Source organism: Otolemur garnettii, unplaced genomic scaffold (genome assembly GCF_000181295.1).
Source record: "Otolemur garnettii isolate 467f Iridium unplaced genomic scaffold, OtoGar3 scaffold00028, whole genome shotgun sequence".
NCBI classification, from domain to species: domain Eukaryota; kingdom Metazoa; phylum Chordata; class Mammalia; order Primates; family Galagidae; genus Otolemur; species Otolemur garnettii.
Window position 1 is genome coordinate 4,280,021 of NW_003852423.1, and position 22,610 is coordinate 4,302,630.

At 41.7% G+C, this 22,610-nt stretch overlaps 1 protein-coding gene across 1 annotated transcript in view; it reads left to right on the forward strand.

Annotated features, from left to right (window-relative positions):
* The window catches only part of DNAH11 (dynein axonemal heavy chain 11), a 357,421-nt gene that overhangs the window by 171,519 nt on the left and 163,292 nt on the right, over positions 1-22,610 (forward strand). The window contains exons 45-51 of the mRNA XM_012804394.2: positions 6,101-6,274; positions 12,653-12,857; positions 15,866-16,031; positions 16,660-16,762; positions 19,203-19,442; positions 21,270-21,431; positions 21,679-21,872. Of these exons, the coding sequence (XP_012659848.1) occupies positions 6,101-6,274; positions 12,653-12,857; positions 15,866-16,031; positions 16,660-16,762; positions 19,203-19,442; positions 21,270-21,431; positions 21,679-21,872 (1,244 nt within the window). The remainder of the gene's footprint in view (positions 1-6,100; positions 6,275-12,652; positions 12,858-15,865; positions 16,032-16,659; positions 16,763-19,202; positions 19,443-21,269; positions 21,432-21,678; positions 21,873-22,610) is intronic.

Sequence of the window (22,610 nt, forward strand, 5' to 3'; positions counted from 1 at the left end):
ACCACAGGCACCCGCCACAACGCCCGGCTATTTTTGGTTGCAGCCGTCATTGTTGTTTGGCGGGTCCAGGCTGGGGGTTCGAACCCGCCACCTTAGGTGTACGTGGCTGGCGCCTTAGCCGGTTGAGCTATAGGCCCCGAGCCAGGCTGCGCATTCTAACTTAGGCTGATGACACCAAATCTGTGGCCTTCATCCTGGCTCTCTCTTCTAAACCAGGTTCTGTGTTTCCAGCTGCCTGTGGGGCCTCACCTGCTGCCTGCTCTTCTGCAGCCGAGTCACACTCAGGGTGCCCGAGGCCTGCCTCCTCCTCTGCTCCACACCCAAATTTGCTCCTTCTCTTTATTTTTTTTTTTTTCCTCGTGATCTATCTTCCCATTTGCTGTAGTTAAAAGCCTAGGAGACATCACTCTTCCTATTTCTACATCCCAGGATATTAGACCACTTCAGTTTTACTTCTCTCTCCTCCATTCCTGTAGCCTTAACTCAGGAATAGATCATCTTTAGCTTTCCCTGGGCTGTCTTGGTGTCTCCATCAGCTCAGGCTGCCATCACAGAATGCTACCAACTGGGAAGCTGACCCAGCAGAACTGTCACAGTTCTGAAGACTGGAAGTCCAGATCCAGGTGCCAGCAGGGTTGGCTTCTGGTGAAAACTCTTTCTGGTTTGCAGGCAGCCACCTTCTCATTGTGCCCCATGTGGCAGAGAGAGAAAGATGGCAATGTCTCTGGTGTCTCTTCTTGTGAGGGCACTAATCCTACCATGAGGGGCTCCATCATGACCTCATCTAACCCTAATTATGTATGTCCCAAAAGCTTCCCTTCCAGATACCATCACATTGGGAGTTAAGGCTTCAACCTATGAATTTAGGGAGTGGGTATCACAGGTCGGTTTGCAGTATACGGTGACCTTTAAATTGTATTTCCTATTTCTAGTCTCCTCTATCTCGTCTTATACACTATTCCCAGGGTAGTCATTTATGAACTATAGTTAACCCAGGCCAATTCCTTTCTTTGGTCTTTCCTTTAGCTTGAAGGGAGGTTATCAAGCCTATACGGATTCCTTGTATAACCCTTTTGTGACTTCTGATGTCCTGTAAGAAATCATGTAGGATAAGAATTTACACACGCACTGCATACATGCAAACTGCTTAGACTCATCAAAGTGCAAACTTTAGAAATTTGCAGATCTAATCTCCACCATGCCACCTCTATGTGTGGATTTTCTACATATAATATTTATTATAATTCTTTAAGCTATCCTCATTGTACAGAGAAAGCTCAGAGTGAAGAAACAACTTACCTAAAATCACACTGATAACCCAAAGCAATCTTCAATGTAACCCCCATCAAAATTCCAATGACATTCTTCACAGAAAAAGAAAAAAATCCTGAAAGTTATATGAAACCACAGATGACCAGAATAGCCAAAACTATCCTGATAACTATCAAAACTGGAAGAATCACATTACCTGTCTTCAAATCATGCTTCATAACTATAGTAACCTAGACAGCATGATATTGCCATAAACACAGACCAAAGAAACAGAATAGAGACCCCAGGGTGAATTCATATATCTACAGTGATTTCATCTTCAACGTAGTTACCAAGAATATACAGTGGGGAAAGGATACTCTCTTCAATAAATGGTGCTGGAGAAACTGGATTTCCACACACAGAAGAATGAAAGTAGATCCTTATCTCTTACCTTCTACAAAAATCAAAATGGAGCAAAGACTTTAAGACCTAAAACTATAAAACTACTGAAAGAAAATATTGGGAAAATGCTCCAGGATATTGTTCTGAGCAAGGACTTCTTGAATAATGCCCCCAAAGCACAGTTACCCCAATTACCCAAAGCAAAATTGGACAAATGAGATCACTCCAAGCTAAAAAGCTTCTGCACAGCAAAGGAAACAATCAACAAAGTGAAGAGACAACCCACAGACTGGGAGAAAATATTTGCAAACTACCCATCTGATAAGGGATTAATAACTAGGTTATATAAGGATCTCCAATGATCCAACAGGGAAAAAATCCAATTAAAAAATGGGAAAGGGTCTGTAAAGACATTTCTCAAAAGAAGATGTATAAAAGGCCAATATTTATATGAAAAATATGTTCAACATCGCTCATCAGAGAAATGCAAATCAAAACTACAGTGAGGTATCATCTCACCCCAATTAAAACTACTTTTATCCCAAAGGTAATGACAGATGCTGTTAAGGATCTGGAGAAAGGGGAACCCTAGTACACTGTTAGGGGAGTGTAAATGAGTGTAACCCCTAAGGAGAACAGTATGGAAATTCCTTATAAAACTAAAAATAGAACTATCATATGACCCAGCAATCCCATTGCTAGGTACATATCCAAAGAGGGGGGAGGATTCCTGATATTGAAGATGTATCTGTGTTCTTGTGTTTATTGCAGTGTTACTCACCACAGCCGGAGCCAAGATTTGGGATCAATCTAGGTGTCCATTAACAAATGAATGTATAAACAAGGGGTAGTACATATACACAATGGGATAGTAAGTAGCCACAGAAAATAACCAAATTCTGCCATTTACTACAGTGTGGATGGGCCTGGAGAACATTTTTAGACAAATCTCATATGTTCTCATATATGGGAGCTAAATATTAAAACAATTGCCCCCCATGGAGACAGTATAGTGATGGTTACCAGAGCTGGGAAGGAGATAAAGTGGGGATAATTAATGGGTGCAAAATCAAGTTATATAGAATGAACAACATTTGACAGCACAACAAAGTGACTGTAACCAACAGTAAGTTAGAATATACTTTCAAATAACTAGAAGAATGCATTGTAATGTTCCTAACACAAAGAAATAGTAAATGCCTAAGGCAGTGAGTACCCCAGTTACCTCAATTTGATTAATTCACCTTATATGCATATGTCAAAACATCACATGTATCCTGTAAAGATGTATGACTAATAAGTTCCCATAAGAAATTAATAATTATTTTAAAAAATGATGACTTCAAAAATCACCCTGATAGAAAATGGCATCCCTAGGCTTCCTGCCCAAGTTTATCTCTCTTCAAAGGCCATGCCTTTCAGGACACCTCTGTGGTCACAGTGCTTCTGTGAGTGCACTGAATCTTTACATAGAAAATAGATGGACACACCTTCCAGCTTCCTGTATCCTGCCAGGTGTAAACAAGGAATTCACACTGGACAGCACAACAGCCAAGAGGGACCCACATTTCTGTTGGTTTACTGCCTGGTAACCCTGGAGTGAGTGGTTTATCTAAGCAGTGGGCCGGTTCTGCTTCTCATTACTAGGTTACCACAGCGCCTATCTGTAAATAAATGTTGTATCCACTTGGCCTCCTAGATCTTGTTTCAACCATTCTTAGAAGCCAGATTTCCCTCTATGATTCTCCAAGTGCTTTCTAAAGCACAGCAGCCGCCAGTGTTCTCCATGTGAGAGAGCTGGTATCTGGAGACTTCATGAGGCTCTCTCAGGTGTGGGTTTCTTGTTCACAGTGGCCATGAGACAACACTCCTCTCCCAGTCAGGTTTTTCTTCCCGTGTTTTCCACAAGTTTCTCCTTTTCCAAGAATCGGGAGGCATGTGGCCAGCTGAAACCTTTCCACTGCTGATCGTGAAGCTTCATAACCCTGTTTTAATCTTTCCAATTACCAGACGTGGCAGCCTTCCCCCCCAGTTCTTTAAGCCAGAAGCTGGGCACCATTGGTCACCGGCCTTTCCCCAGATAATAGTCAACAACAGCAGGATCTTGACATTTTCAAAAGGGGTATAACTACAAAACATTCAAAGAGAGACTGTGGGTTGGGAATATGAATGGAACAGACACAGGGAAGGAAGCCATTTGTTAGTTCAACAAACTGAATGCCCAAGTGTCAAGGAATGTGCAGAGAATATTTTGTAGGCCATCCCATTTAATCTTCGAAACAATAGAATCTTATACGGAAAAGTATGACTATTTTACAAATAAGGAACTAAAGCTTAGGGAGGTAAATTAATCTGCATAAGGGAAGGGAGCTAAACTGTGCCTGAGCCAGGTTCAAACTGAAGCACACTGACCCAGGGCTTGTGTTCTTAACTGAGGACCATTGCGAACAACCTCCAAAATGGTCTCTCTCTGTTGCCAGGGGTTGGAGTGCAATAGTTTCATCATAGCCTCACTGCAACCTCCAACTCACAGGTTCAAGGGATCCTCCCCTTTCAGCCTCCCAAAATGTCACACCACCTCTTTCTGAGCTCCATCCCATCCATGGCCATCATTTCTCACTTGGCTTCTGAAGTGTCCTCCTCATTGTGCTTTCTGTTTACTCATGGCCTATAGTTCATCATCCACTCAGCAGTCAGAGTGACTTTCAAAAATGTAAATAGTATTATATTATCCTCCAGAGTTTAAAACACTAATGGATTCCTGTTGCCTATAGCATAGGATTTCAAACTTTTAATTCTATGCCCAGGCCTCTGCCTCTAGCTCTGCTTATCTTTTCCTGTTTTTCCTCTGCTCCTCCCTCTTCCCTTCCCAAACCTCAGCTGCAGTGGCCAGTTTCTTCAACACACCAAGTCTGTTCATACCACAGGATCTTTGCACATGCTAGACTCTTCCTGAAATGGTCTTTCCCTTAAACTTTTATCTCAAAGATTTCTTCCATGAACGTTCAATTAAAAAGATGACCCGTTACTCTGATGTGTAGCCAACTTTACTTTCAAGGCTCCTATTTGTTTCTGTGTTTTCTGCATTTATTGCCTCTGCTTTTACCATGCATCCCTGTGTCTCTCCCTCTATCTTCCCCATAAAGTCTGTGAGGGCAGAGACCCTGTTTGCTTTCTTCCCTACTGTAGGATAAATGCATTTGGGGGTGGGGGAGGGGAGAGAAACAGAGTTTCACTATGTCACCCTGGATGGAGAGCCGTGGCATCACAGCTCACAGCAACCTCAAACTCTTGGGCTTAAGCCAGTGGTTCTCAACCTTCCTAATGCCACAGAGTAATTTCACTGTTAAAAATTGAGAACCACTGGCTTAAGCAATTCTCTTGCCTCAGCCTCCCAAGTAGCTGGGACAACAAGCGCCCGCTACAACACCCAGCTACTTTTTTGTTGTTGTAGTTGTCATTGTTTAGCAGGCCTGGGCTGGGTTCCAACCTGCCAGCCCTGGTGCATGTGGCCAGCGCCCTAACCACTGAGCTATGGGCACTGCTGATAAATGCATTTTAGTTGAATGATTTGTTGCCAAAATCATTTTGTCAATGCAGTGGTTAGATGAAGCAAATTTTGATGCAAAGTAGAAGTTGTGTATAATTTGCCTGATGATAATGGTGCCAGGTAAGTAATATCCTCTGCTGTGACCTGGTTTAGGACCAACTTTTGTAGGGTGTTAAAACACCTTCCATAGCCTAATGAACCTAAACTTGTTAATACGTGAATGGTGGTGGGTAGAAGGTGAGCTCAGCTGGGTTCTGAAGGTGATGGGGGATGCTCCTCCAGAAAGATAAATCACCCCTCTTAGCCTACTTGTGGCCTATAGTGCAGGGAAATAGGGACGCCAAAATAAAATTAGATTTAAAATTTCTCTGGGAAAAATGGCAGTTGAGGTCTTAGATAAGGATGAGATTGCTGAAAATGGTGGACATACACAGTGTTTTTAGAGTTCAGCAGACTCACTAGATCACAGCATTCTGTGGGGTCACTGGGTTCAGTCATCCTAGGGATATAGAATTCAGTGGGCCCAGCTATCCTATGGATATAGCAATCACTGGACTAGGTCATTTTATAGATATCAGAGCCAGCAGGCCAGTTCATTCCATTGATATAGAATTAGCAGAAATCAACAATTATGTTTGAAAACCACTACCTAACGCAGTATTTGTGTAATAGCTCCTTGTTCTACTGAATAACTAGGAGTAATCTAATGTTTACCTAATTTTACCTTTTTGAGTTAGTAATCATTCCACAAAATTTGTATCTGATGGATAAGATGGCAATTAGAACTTTCTACTTCTTTGATAGTATCATTCATTCTAAGTTATTTCTAGTTATTTATTTTATCGTTCTTATTACCTTTATGTCTGCAATAAGGGTTTCTCTTACTCTTCTTAGCTTTCCGATTATCAAGCTGACTTCAGTCGGTGGTGGCATAAAGAGATGAAAGCAGTGAAGTTTCCATCCCAGGGAACAATCTTTGATTATTATCTGGACCACAAAACTAAGAAGTTCTTGCCCTGGGCTGACAAAATCCCCCAGTTTGCTATGGATCCAGACGCACCTCTGCAGGTAGGTGCAGAGATCAGCAACATTCAACGGACAGTCTTTGTTGTAGATTTCTTAGACGGCACTTTTCACATGTAACTTCTCTGTTTTAACCCCACCCCACCCCCATAAAATGAATATATTTAACCTCAACTCCTACGTTTCAGAGTCACAGGGCAGCTGAAAAATCCAAATGAATATTTCTCTTTTCTTCATTGTTTTTTTTTAGATTGCCTTTCTACGTTTCTCTTAGGTTGAGTTATTTTTTGACCATCTTCCTATTATCCCTCAATCTCAATCTGTAATCCTTTTCTTCTTGTGTTTCTTTCTCAAAATCATGTCATTCGGATTCATTTTGGAGCTTCCTATTTTAAGTAAAGCGATATAAGTAGAATGTAGGTGATGTCCACTGCAGCAGTCAGGACCCACTCAGTGCCAAGTACTAGAAAACCCTGTGCATTTCCTTCCCGTTGGATGAAGGCCCACCCTAGTGGCCTCATTTTAACTTAGCTTTTTTTGAAGGTTCTATGTCCACATATAGTCACATTCCAAGGTACTAAGGGTTAGAGCTTCAACATATGAATTTTAAGAGAGACACATTTCAGCCCATAACAATCTTCTCTCCAGATCCCCCAAATTCACAACTTTCTAACATGCAAAATGCATTTACCCCCATTCCAGTAGTCCAAAGTCTTAACATATCCTAGCATCACCTCTAAGCCCCAAATCCCATCTAAATATTGTCTATATCAAGCGTGGGTGAGACTGGAGGTACATTTCGTTCTCAGGCAAAATTTCTCCCAGAAACCAGAGAAGTTAACTGCTTATAAAATTTAATGGTGGGACATAAGCGAGGTAGACATTTCCACCCCAAAAGGGAGGAATCAGACAGATGAAAAGGATCTCAGGCCCCAAGCAACTCCAGAACCTAGCAGGGAACATTGCATGAGATATTTAAGGCTGGAAAATAATCCTCTTTGGCTCAACACCCTGTCCTCTGGGCTCACGGAGGTTATAGAGGCAGCCTTTGCCATCGCCCTGTGGGGCAGCCCTGTCCCTGAGTCACTGAGTAGTAGCATCCTGACCCTGATGAAGTGACCCCACTCCATGACATCAAGGCGGACACAACGTCATCTCCCAGGCCTGCACCTTTGGGGCCCATGGGGGCAGTGGGAGCTCTGCTGGTCTCTGAATTGTGTTCAGCGTCATTTTTCCCTCTTCTTGAAGGATAATAGATGTTTGCAGCCAGATAGCTCAAATATCTTGTCCTGTAGAATCCAAGAGTTCCACAGCCTTCCTTCATTTTGTGCTGTTTCCATCCTTTCTAGCCTAAGCTAGAAATATTTCTGCTGTTATAACTCCACCTCTAGTCCAGGCTTCTGCTGAGATGGCCAATGAGATCAAAAGGTCACACCCCACAATTTCTTCATGGACTGATCGTCTGACCACACCTTTGTGTTCCCTCTAGAACACGCTTTCTCAGTTCTTATAATATGGATAGGCTGACAATTTTCCAAATCTTCAAGTTCTGGTTTCTTTTTACTTAAAAATTTCTTCTTTAATTTATCTCTCTCCTCTCTCATTTTACTGGCAGTAAGGAAAAACCAGGTCATACCTTCAAAACCTTTCTTAGGAATCTCCTCCGTTAATTGAGTATTTGAGTTTGTCACTCACCGGTTCTATTTTCCACTAGCACACAGTTTAGACACATTCTCCTTGCCTCCTGTGTCTAGTAACATGTTCCTCATTTCTGTCTGAGACCTCCCCAGAAGCGTCTTTAATGTATATATTTATACCAACAGTCTCTTCCAGGCAAGCTAGGCTTTTTCTTACACCTCAGAACTCTTTCAGCCTCTCCTCTTACCTAGTCTCAAAGTCACTTCCATGTTTGTAGGTATCTATTGCAACAGCACCATACTTCTCAGAACCAAAATCTGTATTAACCACAATGAGATGTGACTGCACACCTGTTGGAATAGCTACTATGAAAAGATAAAAGAGCATAAGTGTTGGGAGGATAAGGAGAAGAATAAACCTTTGCACGCTATTGGTGAGAATGTCAATTAGTAGTCAGAGAAAACAATATGGAGTTTCCTCAAAAAAATAACAATAGAACTATCATATGATCCAGCAACTCCACTCTGGAGTATAAATACAAAGGAAATGAAAGAGAGTCTGCATTCCCATGTTCATTGCAGCATTATTCACAGTAGCTAATACATGGAATTAATGGATGAACCTACAAAGAAAGTGGGATGTGTATACATAGGAAAACAGATTGAGTATTGCTAACCCAAAAAATAAAAAATGCTCCAAAATTCAAAATGTTTTGAGTTCCAACATGACGCTCAAGGAAACGCTTATTGGAACATTTAGAATTTCAGTACCCCACTGGGATACTCAACCAGTAAGTATAATACAAATATTCCAAAATACAAAAAAAAAAAAATTTGAAATCCAAAACACATCTGGTCCCCAGCATTTCACCTAAGAGATACTCAAATCTGTACCATTTGGCCTTTTAAAAGGAGGACATTCTGTCTTTTGCAAGAACATCAATGAACCTGGAGGATGCTATCTTAAGTGAAATAATTCAGACCCAGAAAGACAAATGCTGCACAATCTCACTTATTTGTGGAATCTAAAACATTGAACTCATACAGAGAGAAGAGTGGTAGTTACCAGGGGCTGGGTTTGGGGAGGGTGGGGAGATGTTGCTTAAAAGATACGAGATTTCAGCTACACAGGAGGACTAAGTTCAAGAGGTCTGTTGTACAACACCATGACTATAGTTAATAAAAATGCGTTATAGTTTTGAAAATCGCTAAGAAAATAGATTTTAAATCTTCTTGCCATAAAAAATGATAATTATGGTCAACCATGGAGGGACAATACTCAATAGAAAATCCCAGAAATCAGCAATTTATAAGTTTTAAATTATACGCTGTTCTGAGTAATGAGATCTCACACTGTCCCACTCATCCCAGCCATGATGTGAATCATCCCGTTGCTCAGCCTTATTGATGAAGCTGACGCTTAGTTGATCACTTAGTAGCTATCTCAGTGATCATCCACTGTGCCATATTGCAGTGCTTATGTTCAAACAATCCTTGTTTTACTTAACCACCCCCAAAAGTGCAAGAGTAGTGATGCTGGCCTATCTCATAATTACTCTAGTTTATTATTGTCAATCTCTTCCCGGGACTAATCTGTAAGTGAGACTTTATCACAGGTATGTATGTATAAGAAGGAGCATGGTTTATATAGGGCACGGGTCTAGCTGCAGTTTCAGACATACACTGGTGATCTTAGAACTTACCCTCTGAGGGCCCACTCCATTAGCTTGATGGGGTTACCATAACCAAATACCACAGACCTGATGACTTACATCACACAAATTTATTTTCTCACAATTCTGAAAACTGAAGTTTACTTTCTCCTAAGGCTTTTCTCTTTGGCTTTCACACACACACCTTCTTTCTGTGCCCTCACGTGAATTTTTCCCCTATTATCTCCCTGTGTGCATAAATCTCCCCTTCTTGGCTGGGTGCAGGGATCATGCCTATAATCTCAGCACTCTGATAGTCTGGGTGGAAGGATTGCTTGAGCCCAGAAGTTCAAGACTAGCTCAGGGAAACATAGATAAACCCTGTCTCTAAAAAAAAATTAGCCAAGCATGGTGACCACACCTGCAATTCCAGCTGCTAGGGAGGCTGAGGCTGGAGGATCAGCTAGGAGTTCCAGTCTAGGAGACAGAATGAGACCTTCTCTGTAGTTTAAAAAAAAAAAAAATTCTCGTAAGGCAACCAGGCAGATTGGATTAGGTCTAACCCCAACAGCCTCATTTTAACCTAACCACCCTTTAAAGGCCTTATCTCCTCATACAATCACATTCTGAGGTGCAGAGTTAGGACTTCAACACATGGATATTGGCCAGACCCATTGTCTCTGCATAATGTTATCACCGTAGGCTATGACACCATTCCAGTCTGGACTCATCTCATCTACAACAACCCTATTTCCAAATACAGTCCCATTCTGAGGGTCTGGGGTTAGGATCTCACCAGATAAAATTTGGACCCAATACAACCCATAATACTAACAATGAGGAAACTCGTCATTTCACAAACATGAACTCAGAGGTACGGGAACCCCAAGACAGATTCATTCTGTGGTTTGATTGGATCACGGGGATTCTGATCTCCCCATCATTCTGCTTTGCTCTTTCCTTAATGCTGGCTGCATTTTAGGACTGCTGTCCCTTCTGGTTTCAAGAAGATTCAGTGGTCACAGGAGTGAGTGACCCTTAGAGGGAACAGGAGCTTTCTCACACCCTTCTTAGGAGCCCTGATTGCCTCCTGCATCCAGTCTCAGATGGGGCCACATGCCTCCCTTACTTAGTCTCACTCTGGGTATGACTGGCCATGATGAGTGGCCACCCCGCTCCAGGAGCCAGGATGTGCTCTTGAAGCTACTGACTGTGTGGAGGAAGCATGGGAACTTGGGCAAAGTGGGGAGGGGTTGTCAGAAAGGAAGAAGTGGAGACACATGTGTTGGGAGGCAGCCAGTAATGTCTGGTCTATCTACTTTATCTATCTGGAAATCTCTGTTTTTGTTCAACCTACCTACAATTCAACTACCTGCTAATCTGATCTTGCCGTGGAAAGCTGAGAACTCATAATCAACCAAAAAATATTGAAGACTTAAAAACGGATATCACGAGTTGATGTACCTTTTCATTGATAAGATCTTTTATGCAACAGAAAACCTACAAGGGCACTGTAGTCTAACATTACACACAGACATACCAGATGCAGGTACTTGATGAACAACCTCTCAGTACAGTAGAAAAGAACTATCGTTGGTCAGTAGTAGCAGATAGTAATAGTCTGTTATAGGTCAGGCCTTTTTCTAAGTTCTGTCCATAGATTAACTAATTTAATCCTTCCAACAACCTTCTAAAGAAGTGTTTTTCAACCTTTACTATCTCATGGTACACTTGAACCTGTAGTTAAACTCCCATAGCAGACTTAAATTATGTTGGCAAAAAAAAAGAATATACCTACTGGGCTTTGAACTTCTTTTGAAAGTAATTAATGATCTTTAAAATTTTTCGCTGCACCATTAAGATCTTCCCATGACAGGCACACAGATAGCAAATCACTGTTCCAAGGCCTGGGATGTTACTAGCCCTTTTTTTTTTTTTTTTAATAGGGAGAAACAGAGACACAGAAATAAGAAATGTATCTACACTTACACTGGTAATAAGTATAAGAGGACTGATGGTTCTAGTTTGCCTGGGACTGGGGAAGTTTCTGGAACACTGGATTTAGAATTTTAAAACCATGAAATCCTAGACTAACTAAAGAGTTGGTCACGCTAAAACCAACCGAGCAGGATTCCAACCCAGGCAGCCTGGCTCCAACGTCCATGCTCTGACAGGCATTCTGTGAGGTCGGTAGGACAGAGCTCGGGCTCCGGACAGGCGTGGACGTGAATGCAGGGACCACCACTTATTAGTTGGCTGTGACCGTGGCTGAGTAATTTATACTCCCTAAGGTTTAGCTTCACCACCTCTGAAATGAGAAGGATGACAAAGTGCTCCTCAGAGGTCTGCGTCCTGTGACATAACGCGTGTAAAGAGCTTAGCATCGTACTCAGCTCGCGGTTCATTATTGGTGTTGATGTGGACAAGAGAGCCAGGAGCCAAATCAAAAATCAAATAATGGCAACTGACAGCAAGGAAAGAGAGAAATACAAAAGGCAGCCCTCATTTTTTTAAGTAGTTGAGGGCCGTTTAATGTAGCACAGAACAGACGCTTTTAATAGGCCCCAAGAGCATCATTGAATTACAACAAAGTGAATGCTCCCATTATGACAGTGATCCGAATGATCCATAAAATACAGAGCAGTTGTGTTCAGTAAACGCTAAGCAGGTAGACAAGAACTTCACCCACTATGGAGTGTGTGTCTGTTTCTTAGGAGCCATATAAATCCCACAAGTAGTTGTTTCCTCCCTCCTTTTAAATTTGGGCAGCAAGAAATGCAACCAAATTGTTAATTGTCTTGTTTTGCTTTATTTATATTTGAGATGTGTGTGTATGTATGTATGGATGTATTTGGGGTTGCCAAAACCCAGAATCGACTGTCTTATCATAGCTGTGTTTATTTCCTGTCTATCCCTTGTCCTAATCTTATATTTTAGTCTGCGTTCCCCAAGTCTGGTTTTTATTTATTTGTGTTCTTGTATTTCTATAAGCCATTTCACACTCTTTGTGAAGATGGTATACAAATAGATAAATAGCCAACTCTTAAAAACATAAATGTTAAGCTTTCCAATTTAGGAGTATCTGTGTGTGTGTGAGTCTCTGACTTTTGTCTCATTCTGCTTTTTTCCCCTAGACGGTTCTGGTTCGTACATCAGAGACAACTCGTCTTAGGTATTTCATGGAGATGTTGCTTGAGAAAGGAAGACCAGTAATGCTAGTAGGAAACGCGGGAGTGGGGAAAACAGTCTTCGTCGGTGACACCCTGGCAGGTCTCTCCGAGGAATACGTGGTATCCCGCGTGCCTTTCAACTACTACACAACGTCTGCGTCCCTGCAGAGTGAGTGCTGCTCCTGGTAGGCCCGAAACAGAAGAGCCAAACCTGCCAAGGCAGGACCGATGCCGTCCCCTAGGATATAGTGATTTCTGCTTAGGTCTCAGATAAATTTCTACTCATTGTCATTCTGGATAAATATACTTTGTTTACATATTTGTTGTAGTTATGGCTTTTTATATCACTCATGGTTTTATTTGGATTATTGCCCTTTAGAACAGCAAAAATTTACATCAGTAGTGTTAATTGCCTCAAAACCATTTGGTTCCCTTTAATTGCCTGCATGTAGCCCTGACAATTGACGAGTACCCTCGAGGAAGGATGGTCTGGTTACCTTTTCCAAGTGTGAGATTAACTTAGGAGAAATTTAGTGAAATCGTATTGAGTAAGTGACGGACCATGAGCCAGTAATTAAATCATAAAAGAACTATGAGAATAACTTTGAACTATTAAGTAATTCTATCAGTGTGATTCAGAGAGTCACACAGACTTGGGGCATTCCCAGGGTCAGGAACAGGATCAAAGCAGCTCTGGAAAACGGAGGGAAGGTGACAAAGTGCTGGTGGTGGAAGGCCTGTCCCTGTGCAGAAGGGCAATGGGGTTCCATCGTGGGGACAGCAAAACACTCCATTGTCTAGTAATTTATTAATACTGTCGGGTTGCCCTGAATGTGGGTTCCTGGGGTGTTTATGTGCAGGCATGTGTGGTGGTGTTTCTTAGCCATCACTGAAGACTAACAATAACTTTTCTTGTCCATTGCCATCCGTAACGTGCCCACTAGTGATTTTTCTGTAATCTCTTTCTCAAACAGTTCGACTTACTTGTCTTTGTGAATGGAACAGTTAGAAAATCAGCTCAGCCTTATTTCATTCATTCAGCAAATACCTATTATTTATTTACCCTTTCTTAGGCATTATGTTTTATACTCAGAGTCATGAAAGAAAGACTCTCTTTATGACTTATGAATGGAAGATTAGGCTACCAGTCAGTCGCTGAGCAAATGGCTTGACTACAATGGGAGTGCATCTTGCTAACTCCTAAAAGGATGATGACCTGTTAGTAAGAGGCATTGAAAGAGGTGTAGCTGTCAGTGTGCCTTGAAAGAGAGTTAGGATTGCAGACATTTGAGATTCGGTGATAAATGGGCCAACAAAGAGATTGCAATAGAAGGATTAGCTTAAGCTAAAACATAGAAGAGAGAAAACTGTGGGACACGTTCAATGAGATGCATCTGCAGAGACTGAGGCATGAAGGTGGTGACCAGGGAGAAGAGCGGGAAAAGGCTACCGTGCTGTTAGGTGATGCTGCCATTACAGTGACCAATTGTCCAGTTTGCCAAAGGTCAAAGAGTTTTGCAGAAGATGGGACTTTTAGTGTTAAAACTGGGACAGTCCCAGGCAACCTGAGATAGTTGATCACCCTAATTGCAGGGAATGCTGAGATACAAGCTGAGGGGACTGTGTGGCATTTGGTAGGAAGTGGTGAACCATGATTAGGGAGAAAGGAATTGAGCTGTCTTTTGGGAAGAGAGGTCCGAGGAGGGGAGACCTGTCCCTAGGTAGTGCACTGGCTGAGTGTAATGTGACCCTGGAGTAAAGTTGTAGAAGAGGAGGTGACAAGTTAGAGACATAAGCAGATGACATGAGGTGCCATCTACAGACTATGGCTGGGCAGGCAGAGAACTTGGACAGTGAGATTACTGAGAGTCTTTGCATCTGGCTGACTACAAAAGCATTAACTCCATAGCAGGAACACAGAGGTAAATGGAAAGAGGTGGGTTATGAGTGGAGAAGATGTGATGTATAGGTGAATTTAGAAAGAAGTGGATTTAGAGTTGGCCAAACATCTGGGTACCAATGGCTAATAGGAACTGTGATATCTAACAAGTATTTGGAAACAAGGGTCTATTGCTTGGGAAAAGTGTTTGTTTATCCATAGTATACATCGTTCGTTCATTCATTCATTGGTTCATTTAACAAATTACATCAATGTTGTGGTCCTCACCAAGGAAGCAGCAGTGACTATGAGCTAGTTCCTTGGCCTCAAGGTATTTGTAGTTTGTTCAGAGAGTCAAGAAGTAATTAGATATTATGTCTCAGGGATACACTGTTAAGTACTTTCTACACCCATGATTCCCTCTCATATCAACACAGGCCATGCACAGTGGCTTACTTCTATAATCCAGCACTCCAGGAGGTCAAGGCAGGTAGATTGCTTGAGCTCAGGAATTCGAGACCAGCCTGAGCAAGAGCGAGACCCCATCTCTACTAAAAATAGAAAAACTAGACAGGCATCATGAGGGGCGCCAGTCACTCAGCTACTCAGGAAGCTGAGGCAGGTGTATCACTTGAGCCCAAGAGTTTGAGGTTACTGTGAGCTATGATGATGCTACCGCATCCTACCCAGGGCAACAGAGTGAGACTCTTGTCTCAAACACGCACACCCAAACATACACAAACACACAAAATACCAAAAACATACCACAAAGTCATACAGTCATACATGAAGAAATGTAACTTTACGTCCACATACATGGATAATGTCTACATCTACTTTCCCGAGTGCTTCTGCCCTCCAGTGGCCTGAGAGGCATGGGGGCCTTTCTTCAGCTGCTGCTAGATGTTCCTTCCAGAACAACGGAGAAGGACTGAGAGGCCAGGCTGTGGCTAAACAGCAGTGGCCATAAATCAAAGCAGGCACAGAGGAGGAAAGCACGCACTTAGGAGATGGAGTTGTCTCGATTGTGATGGGCAGTGGGATGTTGTGGTTCATAGGTTGAGGTTTCCAGAAAAGAAGAGGTAGAGTGACATTGGCAATAGGAGGGAAGTTGGCTGGAGAGCGTGGCATAGGAGGAGGTGGCCGAAGACACATTGCTGGTGTCTTAACCTGTGAAAAGGGATACCTGAAACCATGGTGTGGCTGTAACCAACAAAAGAGATGAAGAATAAGAAAAAAAAGGGGTAAGGTCAGAAAGCTTACATTCATTCGTGAACAAAATTATTTACTAATTTCAGAAATTCTTGAGAAACCTCTAGAGAAAAAAGCTGGTCGCATCTATGGTCCGGGAGGAAACAAAAAATTGGTTTATTTTATCGATGACATGAACATGCCTGCAGTGGACTTGTATGGCACCATTCAGCCTCACACTCTGATCCGGCAGCATATTGATTATGGACATTGGTAAGCAGTCCTCTGTGCTTTATTCTCCACCAAAATTTCATTATTGTTACAGATAAACACTTTCAAATGGAATTATCTTCCATTTCCTCATCTTTTGAGGGACATTTTCTGTAATGTCTTTTGGGTTTACCATGTTGTATATTCCTTTTCACTATATTAAACCTTTGTGAATTTGGAAGATTGGATGGAAAACTATCCCCGGGATATGAAGACTATCCAGCCATCATGTCCTCTTTAATAATTGACTTAACTCTAAATTATTTAAGAGAAGCTTGACCTCCTTCTGGAGGATGTAGATATTTTGGAAATATCTGGGCACTGCAGTCCCTGACGTTAACTTCAGGGAGAGTCCCGGCCCCTTCCTGGAGTCTGGCCACAGGGGACAAGATAGTTCCTGACCAGAAATGGAGTCCCGTGAGAGGCAATAAACATTGATGACTCATGTTGATTCAGCTCCAGATCTCGATTTTGGGCGTCACCTTCACCTTCCTGACCTTTAGTTTTGACGTTTCCCAGGTGATTGTAAAGATAGGAGACCATTTGCGAGGAAGTCCTTTGGGAACCGACAGAGTCTGTGGTTTTGTCGTCTCCGGGTTCGGGATTTAATGTTCTATTTTCTGTCTTTCAGGTATGATAGACAGAAGGTGATGCTTAAAGAAATCCACAACTGCCAGTATGTGGCCTGCATGAACCCAGTGGTGGGCAGTTTCACAGTCAGCCCCAGGCTGCAGGTAGGGTGTGGAGCGCGGCCGGAACCCTTCCGGACTTCGTTCTACCCTGATATTAGCATCTTGCATCTGTTACAATTGATGAGCCAATATTGATAGATTATTAACCAAAGTCCAGAGTTTTCATTAGCATTCATTCTTTGTATTATACGTTATGTGGGTTTTGACAAATATATAATGACATATATTTACCCTTGTAATATCATACAGAATAGTTTCCCCAAATCCCTGTGCTCTGCCTGCTCCTCCCTCCCTCTCACTTTCTCTCCCTCTCTACCTCCCTCCATCTCTCTCTCTCTCTCTCCCTTCCTCTCTCCCTCCTTCCTCTGTCTCTCCCCCCTCCCTCCTTCCCCTTTGTATCTCTGGCAACCAATAATCTTTTATACTTCAACTATTTTTATTGCCATAAAATATATATCACATAAAATTTGCCACCTTAACCATTTTAGGTGTATAGTTCAGTGGTATCAAATACATTCATAACAGGGGGCAACCTCACCCCTACCCATATCTATAACTCTTTTCATCTTATGGAACTGAAACTCTGCAACCCATTAATGATAACTTCTCATTCTCCCCCCCACCCACCCCCTGCCCCTGGTAATCATCATTCTGCTTTCTGTCTCTATGATTCTGACTACTCTAAGTACCTCAAATAAGGGAATCATACAGTGTTAGTCTTTTGTGATTGGCTTACTTCACTTAGAATAATATCCTCAAGATTCACCCATGTTGTAACATATTTAAGAATTTCTTTCCTTTTAAAGGTTGAATCATAGCCCATTATAGGTATGTGTATTACATTTCTCTTGGCCATGCTTTGGTTGATGGACACCTGGGTTGGTTCCACATTTTAACTAATATGAATAATACTAAGGTGAACATGAATACACAAATATCTCTTTGAGACTCCGTTTTCAATTCTTTGGGGTATATATCCAGAAGTGGAATTATTAAATCATATGGGGATTCTAATTTTTAACTTTTTGAGGAACCACCAGTGTTTTCCCGGACAGCTGTCCTGTATTTTATTCCCACCAACAGTGCACAAAGGGTTCCGCTTTCTCCACATCCATAACAATGTTTATTTTCTGGTTTTGTTTTTGATAGTAGTCACGCTAACGAGCATGAAGTGGTATCTTATTACAGTTTTGATTTGCATTTCCTAGTGATGAGTGGTGTTGATCATCTTTGTGTGTGCTTAATGGCCATTTTTATATCTTCCTTGGAGAAATGTTTATTCAAGTCTTTTGCTCTTTTGTTTGTTTTTGTTACTCTTGAGACAGAGTCTTGATTTGATGCCCATCTGGAGTGCAGTGGTGTTATAGCTCACTGCAGCCTCAAACTCCTGTGCTCAAGTGGTACAGCCTCAGCCTCCTGAGTAGCTAGGGCTGCAGCTGTGCAATATTAAACCTAGATGATTTTTCTTCTTTCTTTTCTTTTCCTTTCTTTTCTTTTTTTCTTTCTTTCTTTCTTTTTTTTTTTTTTTGATAGAGTCTCAGTATCTTACCCAGATTTCTATCAAACTCTTGGCTTCCAACAATCCTCCCACCTCAGCCTCTCAAAGTGCTGGTATTACAGTGTGAGCCACCACACCCAGCCTTTTTGCCCATTTTTGAATTGAGTCTTGCTGTTGTTAGGCATTCTCTATGTATTCTGGATAGAGTAGTGATCTTTTTAGTGTCTTCATAATTGCCTTTTTCAGAATGTTATAGTTGGGATCATATACATATCGCCTTTCAAACTGGCAGTTTTAACTTAGCTTAGTAATATGTATTTAATTTTCTCTATGACTTTTCATGCCATGATAGCTTTTTTTTTTGATCACTGTATAATAGTCACTATAAATTTGTTTATCCACTCACCCATTCAAGGACACCTTGGTGGCATTACTGTTTTAGCAAATATGAATGAAGCTTCCGTAAACATTCGTGTGTGGGGTTTTGTGTGTGCACATGTGCTTTTTTAATAACAACCACAACAGATACCACCAGCACAGAACAACAGCTTACAGTGCTTGCTCCCTCGCTTATCTGGAGTCAGGTGGGAGGGAGCTACGTGACTGCTAATCTTGGCTGGGCTCACGGCGAATGCCTGGGGTTGGACTCATCTAGTGAGTTTGGGATGAGTGGCTGGGACAGTGGGGCTCTGTTTATAATATGTGTATCTCATCCCTTAGCAACTTGTAGGGTTTATGACAAAGAGGTTTAACAGAGCAAGTGCAAACACACAGGCTTCTAACAATAACTAGGATACTGTCACATCTTCCTCATTCTGTTGCCCCAAGTAAGGCACATGGCAAAGCCCAGAATCATAGTGGAAGGCACTAAAATGTTATGTGGCAGTGGGCCTGGATATAGGGAAGAAATTAGACCATTTCTTATAATTTTATGGTACAATTGTAATTCCTATTTCATATTTTTGGATTTGTTTTTCCTTTCAGAGACATTTCACAGTGTTTGCATTCAACTTTCCATCCTGGGATGCACTAAGCACCATCTATGGCCAAATCTTTAGTTTCCATTTCCAGCAGCAAGCATTTGGTCCATCAGTTCTCAAGACTGGCCCTGCTTTGATCCAGGCAACAATAGCATTCCATGAGAAGATGGCACGTAGCTTTTTACCCACAGCTATTAAATTTCACTACATCTTCAATCTGAGAGACCTATCCAACATCTTCCAGGTACCTTGACTGCTCCAAATTATGCCTCTTGAGCAGAAGAGTAATTACAATAGTGTTAATGGTGTTCATTTATACAACTTGAAACTACACTACCTACTTTTATATGCATTCTTTCATTGTAGACTCATAAACTTCTCTGTGAAGTAAATATGGCATGTTTGTTATTTAAACTTTATCAGTAAGAATAGTGGTTCTCCTCAGGTCATCTAATGTCTGCATCCATTTGTGCTGCTGTAGCAAAATGTCTAAGACTAATTTATAAATAATGAGAACTTATTTCTCACAGTTCTGCAGTCTAGGAACTCTATGGTCAAAGTGCTAACAGGTTCAGTGTGTGGCGAGGGTCTGGTCTCTATCTCCAAGATGGCGCCTTGAGCACTGAGTCTTCCAGTGGTGAAGGGATAGAGGGTAAAAGCACTAGCACCTTTATTATAGGGTCACTTGACCCTCGTGACTTAATCACCTCCTGGAAGGCCTCCACCTCTTAACACTTAACACTGACAATTAAGTTTCAACACTTAAATTATGGGGTCCATTCAGATCATGGCACATAGTAACTTAGCAATTGAAGCAAAGGTACAGGTCTGGAGTCCCTAGATAGACTGAGTGAGTGAGTGAGCGCTTATTTGGTTTGAGTGCCAAGTAACAGGGATAAGTGATCATGTTCTTGCATAAAACATTTATGGACGATTTTTATACATATTTTAAATAAATTATAATTTTTTAATTGCTAGGTCATTTTAATCTGACACTGAAAATTATCTTCATCTCTGGTAAAAGGACAGTATTTGAACATTTGACTGAGGAAATTCTGAAGAGAGAATTGAAAGTTGGCTTTTTTATTAAAATCCAACTAATATGGTGTACCCTCTACTTTAAAAGTAGATAGAAAGCTACTTATGATTTAAAGTTCTTCTGTGAGAGAAGTAGTATGTTGGTTAAATATGAAAACTTCATGGGACTTCTGTACATTTTTTATAATCATCTTTTCAAAATCACTCCACCACCTCAAAACCATCATGAAGAATTAGACAATAGCCTAAGAATAAACATGAACCATTTCTTTTTATGTCTATTATTTCTTGTACCTGCCAGAAAGACAGCAAAGGAGAGAAAGGCCATAGGTGAGATGGGACATAAGGCCTGTTGGCCCACCCTTTTTACCAATCTGTCTGTGGCACCTGAGCCACCAAATAATTCTTAAGCCTTCTGCAGCCTAATTCTCCACAATTCCCTTGCTGTTCTCCTTTGATTCCAGCACGGTCGACTCTATCCATGAGGACTGGGTGTGTACAAATCCAAGATATCAAGGACGGTGTTGAGTGAATGTGGAAGTCATAGCATTTGCCACTAGGCCCAGATCTACCAAAAACTGTCTATTTGGGCAATTTACTTTGGCCTCATCTGTGAAGGGACAGATATCAGTGGATTTTACAGTTAAAAAAAAAGTGATTAAAAAAATGATGATTTTATGGCTTTCAAGTTAGCTCTTTGTATTTTTGGGTTTTGTAAACTTAGTCCATTGAAAGGACTCAGTAACTCACACACAAGCATTTAGATGGGGTATTTTAGCTCCTGGGCTGGCTCTTAATACAGTTTTAGTTGTATTCCTAAAAATGGATGTAGTAATATTAAAATTTTAAAGCGTTGCTTCTCAGAGAGTAAATCTCTTTTTTTATATACACATGTGCATGTGCACACACACGGACACTGCCATTTATATTTCCTTTAACTTAATTTGTTGTATTTGAATTATAGTTATAAAAATGTCTTTAAAAATACTTATTTGGGAAGTCATCAGCTTCTGAATTAATTCTTGCCTTGTAGGGAATTTTATTTGCTTCTCCTGAATGTTTAAAAAGCCCAAATGATTTAATACGCCTGTGGCTTCACGAATCTTCCCGCGTATATGGAGACAAACTGATAGACAAAGAAGATTGTGATTTGTTTCAGAAAAAAATGCTGGAAACTGCTTATAAATATTTTGAAGTAAGTGTATGAAAGTCAGAGACCCCCCTGTGGGCTGATGGGAGGGGAGGGTGTGGGTGAATGAAGGGTACGCGGGCCCACCTTTCACAGGGCCCGGGATTCCAGAGTACGTGGTCTGTGGTCTGTGCTGGGGAACGTTCCACCCACCTACCCCCCAGGCAGCTTTTGCTTTCACAGGTGACTCGGCCCCAGATGAGGGTTTCTGGCTGGGGGGACACACCGTGTTTTATTCTTTCTCCTCCTGCAGGGCATAGACGGTGACACCCTGCGGCAGCAGCCCCTCCTTTACTGTCACTTTGCTAGTGGCAGGGAGGACCCATGTTACAGGCCAGTAACAGACTGGGAAGCACTGAAGACGGTGCTTACAGAGAGCTTAGACAGCTACAATGAGCTACATGCGACCATGCCCCTGGTTTTATTTGAAGACGCCGTGCAACACGTGTGAGTTGACTAGTCATGATGCTTTTCGTGGAAGGAGGGATGACTGGTGTGTCCACCGCTGATAGTTTTCAATAGATCATGTGAAGCAACCTGAACTACCAGTGCTTACAAATTATCACATAATAAAAAGATAAAAGGGTTGCTGTTAATTATGTCACAATTTAATAAGGTCCTACATAGGCGTACTATTTTCCGAAGCACCATCACATCCATTATTTCACTTGAATATTGAGGAAGACGAACATAAATGATTTGCTTAAAATCCTGTAGTTTGTCAGTGGGAAATTCAGGAATCAGATGGATTTTCACTGATGAAGCAAGTTTTGTTGAGTTTCTACCAAGTGCCAGAGAGGAAACGTTGCCAGCCTTTTTGCTACCTCTGGAAAAATTAGAATAAAAGAGGAGGAAGAGCCCTTTTTTTGGCAAAAAAAAAAATAAAAATAAATTAGAAAAAATATATACCTATCCTCAGGCAGAGCTTGGCTGACAGGCTGTCACTCATCTCCCAGCCCTGCACCCCGTGCAGTGCACAGACTGTGCACCTGTACCTGTCCACAGCACCCTCCACTTGGACATTGCTCTAGGTCAGGGGTCCTCAAACAGAGAGCCCATTCACTGTCCCTCAGACCGTTGGAGGGCCGGACCGCAGGCCCCAGGATGAGTCGGCTGCTAAGTAGGACAGGCAGTGGCAGCAAAAACACCCAGCAGGCCAGATTAATGTCCTCAGCGGGCCACAGT